The 5000-nt window shown below is 36.7% G+C and overlaps 1 protein-coding gene across 1 annotated transcript in view; it reads left to right on the top strand.

Annotated features, from left to right (window-relative positions):
• The window catches only part of LOC119598528 (alpha-2-macroglobulin-like), an 8412-nt gene that overhangs the window by 909 nt on the left and 2503 nt on the right, over nucleotides 1-5000 (top strand). Inside the window, exons 2-8 of the mRNA XM_037948151.1 lie at nucleotides 315-514; nucleotides 879-958; nucleotides 1289-1395; nucleotides 2310-2460; nucleotides 3727-3860; nucleotides 4195-4299; nucleotides 4494-4886. Of these exons, the coding sequence (XP_037804079.1) occupies nucleotides 315-514; nucleotides 879-958; nucleotides 1289-1395; nucleotides 2310-2460; nucleotides 3727-3860; nucleotides 4195-4299; nucleotides 4494-4886 (1170 nt within the window). The remainder of the gene's footprint in view (nucleotides 1-314; nucleotides 515-878; nucleotides 959-1288; nucleotides 1396-2309; nucleotides 2461-3726; nucleotides 3861-4194; nucleotides 4300-4493; nucleotides 4887-5000) is intronic.

The raw sequence follows: 5000 nt of genomic DNA, 5'->3' as shown, positions 1-5000 counted from the left end.
ACTTCCATTATCACATTACTGTGCTATTACCATCATTATAACAGTAACAGTAATAATAATGATAATAATAATAATAATAATAATAATAATAATAATAATTATAATAATAATAATAACAATGATAAAAATAATAATAGTAATAATAATAATAATGATAATAATAATAATAATAATGATAATAATAATAGTAATAATAATAATAATGATAATAATAATAGTAATAATAATAATAGTGATAGTAATGATAATAATAATACTAATAATAGTCATAATCATAATAATTACCACTAATATTATGATACTTTGCCCACCAGGTCAGCGTCACCCTGAGCCCCAACACGACCTTCGTAGCCGAGGAGTCCAGCAAGAGCGTGTGCGTCCCCGCTAACAGCATGCAGGTGGCCGAGTTCATCGTGGTTCCCCAGGAGGCCGGCGACATCTGGCTCACCTTCAGCGCCTCCGTCACCAGCGCAAGCGAAGACTGCGACGCAGGGGACGACCTGCCGACCAAGAGGTGTTTTATGTTTAATTTTTAATTGACTTTCATTTTTTTTTTCGAAGGAATTGTTTCCTTAATATGTATTTTTTTATAGTTGTTATTAAGTATCCATTTTTCACGCTCCTCGTGGATTGTGAATAAGTATTTTTTTTAAATTATACATCTTACACGGATTTTTAGTTTACGTCGATAATAGTATTCGTAGGAATTATACAATTAACGAAAGCAAAAATATGATTATGATGGTAACAACAAAGATAATGAGAAAATGAAGTTAATGGTCATGATAAAAATAATGGCAATAGCAATAATGATGATAATGATAAAGCTGGTAAAAATGATGATGGTAGTAATGATAATTATAACTAATTCCCACCAGTGACGTCATGATAAAGCCCCTGAAAGTGGTGTTCGAAGGTGTGCAGAGAGAAATAGTAAATAGTGTCTTCATATGTGGAGGTAAGAAAAAAAAGTGAAATAAGACAAATAAGTCAAATATGGTAATTGTGATGACATTTCGGATAATGGTTAATAAAAATGTAGTGAAGAGACAGATACGCAATGGTAAATTATTTCACTAAGAGGTCAAATGAAGTTACAGATGCAAATGGCGTAAGAGTAATTACAATATATTTATACTGCCTTCCGTTTGCCTTAAAATCCCATAATAACTCAAAAATATTTCCCTCCCTCCCCCCCCAAAAAAAAAATCATCAAGAAAATTTCTAACGTAAATTATTAAGGGAAACCAGTAATTAATAATAATAATAATATGATAATCATCACTAGATGACGAGAGCGAGAGTTGGTCACTGTCGACGCCATCTGGAATCATCGAGGGATCTGAGCGGGTGTTCGTGTCAGCCTCCGCGGATCTCCTGGGCCCTACCATCGAGGTGAGAAATGGGCGAGGGTACACATATACATATAAATATACATATACATATACATATACATATACAAAAACAAACACACAAACACACAAACACACACACACACACACACACACACACACACACACACACACACACACATATGTATGTTTATATATATGGAGAGAAAGAAAGACAAAGAAAGAGAGATTGGGAGTGCGAGTGAGAGTGGGAGTGAGAGTGGGAGTGAGAGTGAGAGAGAAAGAAAAAGAGAGAGAAAGAAAGAGAAAGACTATTTTTTCTGTGTTCTACAAAAATAAATGGTGATCTTACCTATGTTCCATAATTATTCTCGGGAATTATCGTGACAAACGAACAATCACAATGGCCATTCCAGGGGAGGTTTCACCGAGGATTTCCTGAAGATCCAACTGCCTTGTTTCCTTCTTAAGGGCTTTCCACCGACTTCCTTTGGCTTTTTCTCTATTCTGTTGCGGGGCGTCCAACTTATTTCTACTTTCCACATTAGTCGTGTTCCATTTTTCTTTCCTTTCACAGCTCTCAGGCGCCCCTGTGTATTTTTTTCGACTAAACCTCAAAGCCGAGTATTAAACCTTCATCCTCCTGCTTCACGTCAAACGAGGCGCAGTCTTTCAAATGAAACTAATCAACCTTTGTCCTTAATCTCTGGAATTGTTATTTGCTGAAAATTTAAACACGTGATCTAAGGATTTACCTGGACGATAATTGTTATCATTAATGTACACCGAATTTACCTTTATTTTGCTCGTTTGCGCTGGTAATCTTGCGCCTGAGAAGCAAAGTGGGCGGAGCCTCCCAGAATTTCTCTGTCATTTCAGAATAATTGAAGTAAATGATTGTTCACTAAAGGTGTATTTCTTTTATAAGTAATACATGATCTCCCTGCTTCATTCCAGAATTTGGGGAACTTGGTGAGAAAGCCCTATGGTTGTGGAGAACAAAATATGATCAACTTTGTACCCAACATTCATGTCGTTAAGTACCTTCACTCTGTTGGCCAAGGTGGCTCCGACATCGTCGATGAAGCCATTAGTTTTATGATCACAGGTTAGTATTTTCTGTATCTTTGTCGTGTGTGACATTTATTTACGGCTGGCTCTGAAATGGTTCAATTAGTTACCTATAATGTGAATCTCACGTGCATGTCTTTCGTGTTTGCACGAATGTAAGAAGACTATCGTGTATATATTCTGTGATTGTAAATTATATCACACAATATGAACACTTCAGCTGCAGAGAATATTTATGACGGTTTTTAGTCTACCTATTTCTGAGAAATGTCCTGATTACGTACCCACTGAAGCTTTGCATCAACAATCACTTATGCCTTATGGTAGTACTTCTGTCGAGAGTTTAAAAGCATATTTGCATATATACTGCATTGAAATTACTAACACTATTGGAGCTTGCAGACCTATCCAAATTCTGACGTAAGGAAAAACTGTAAATAGAAAAAAACGAAGTCGCTGACCCAAGTTTAGCAATTACCTGTCTAGAGAAAGCTGGCAGATTAACTCTAAAAGTTACCAAGAAAATTTAGTTTAGGCTTATATTTATGGCCAAACGTATTTATATATCTGCGCAAAAAAAAAAAAAAAAAAAAAAAAAAAAAAAAAAAAAAAAAAAAAAAAAAAAATATATATATATATATATATATATATATATATATATATATATGTATGTATATATATATATATATATATATATATATACATACACACACACACACACACACACACACACACACACACACACACACATATATATATATATATATATATATATATATATATATATATATATATATATATATATATATATATATATATATATATAATTTTCACACACACACGCACACACACACACACACACACACACACATATATATATATATATATATATTCATATATTTATTTGTTTTTTTTTATTTAGTTAGTTTCAGATATTTTATTTATTTATTTCCTTAATTACCTTTATATAGATGTTTTATTTACCTTTTCTGCATTTTCCCAATTTTACTTGCAGACCTCTGAATGCATACTTTTTGAACTTTTATTTATTTATCTATAAATCAACCATTTATATATCTAATCACTGATTGACCTATTATTTATATATTTACTTAATGACCATTTACTTGTATCCTTACTGATTGACCTCTGATTTATTCCCGTGTTGCATATTTCCGTATTTATTGATCACCCCCCCCCTTCACTTCCTTACTTAGTGATCTTAAACTTATTCACATTCCCATTAACCTTTTACTCATTTCTTTCCTTGTAACTTTTTTGTTTGTTCGTTTTCGTTACTCAGGCTATCAGCGGGAGCTCACTTACCGCCGGTCTGATGGGTCCTACAGCGCATTCGGAGACAGCGATCCTGAGGGGTCGACTTGGCTCACGGCTTTCGTCCTGAGGTCCTTCGCTCAAGCATCGGAGTACATTACGGTAAATAAAAAATAAAAAAAACGAATCTGTAAAGCGAAGTTCTTGTGTATTATACTGGGGGGAAAGTTGTGTATGTTGTCAGGGGGTCTTTTATGACTGTTTTTTTTTTTTTTTGAAGGTTTTGGGGAAGGAATATGGGTTATATTATTATTATTTTTTTGACAGTATTTTGTGTGTAATATTCTTTAGTCTTAGTCTTTATATGATCTTATTAGATCCGTATCACATATAATATATAACATAAATATAAATATCCACCTAATCTGTTTATTTCTATATACACTCATGCATTTACTCATCGATTACTCATCACTTCCTCATTAATCTTACGCAGATCGACGGCGACGATTTGCAAGTGAGCGCTGACTGGCTGCTGAGTCTCCAGATGGAGGACGGCTGCTTCCAGTCCGTTGGGCAAGTTCATCATAATGCTATGAAGGTGAATCTAAGCTCTCGAGGAGGGGGCCCTGGGTGGGAGAGGGGGTTATTCTATTCTTTTATTGATTGATTATTGTTACGTATTCTATATGCGATTGTAATTTTGGCGATCCTAATCCATAATCGCGCGTGCAAGATTTTATGAAGGTTTCTACCCTTCGGTGCATATGGAATAAAGAAAGCGTCTTCCTTCAGGGTGGTCTGGGCAGCGAGTCGTCTTCAGCCGTCCCCCTCTCAGCCTACGTGGTCATCGCCCTAAGTGAAGCTGGCCATTTCGGCACGGAAGCCCTCCCCACCGCCGTCAGCTGCATCGCGAGCGACACAGCTGCCACCGACGTCTACTCAGAATCCCTGAAGGCCTACGCTCTCGCCTTGTCTTCGAGCGCAGACGCCCCTGACCACATCACCGCAGCGTATAGCCTCCTGACCGCCGGCGACGAGGGAGAGAGCATCTGGGTCGAGAGCGCGGCGTACACCGTCTTGGCCATGTTGAAGGTCGACCACTTAGCCTACGTCTCCCAGACAATCGACCTCATCAGGAGATTGTCAGCCCACCGCAACAGCCTCGGGGGTTTCCACTCGACTCAGGTATACGATCGAAGACCTTATGTTACGCAAATCGCGTCATTCTGATGAATAATTTCGTCAGTTTCATAATAATGTCTGCTTCGGTGCCATGACTATGATGCTGATCATCTTCCT

The sequence above is a fragment of the Penaeus monodon genome, chromosome 41 (assembly GCF_015228065.2).
Source record: "Penaeus monodon isolate SGIC_2016 chromosome 41, NSTDA_Pmon_1, whole genome shotgun sequence".
NCBI lineage: Eukaryota > Metazoa > Arthropoda > Malacostraca > Decapoda > Penaeidae > Penaeus > Penaeus monodon.
The sequence above is the reverse complement of the archived record's forward strand: the minus strand, read 5'-3'. Positions and strand labels throughout refer to the sequence as shown.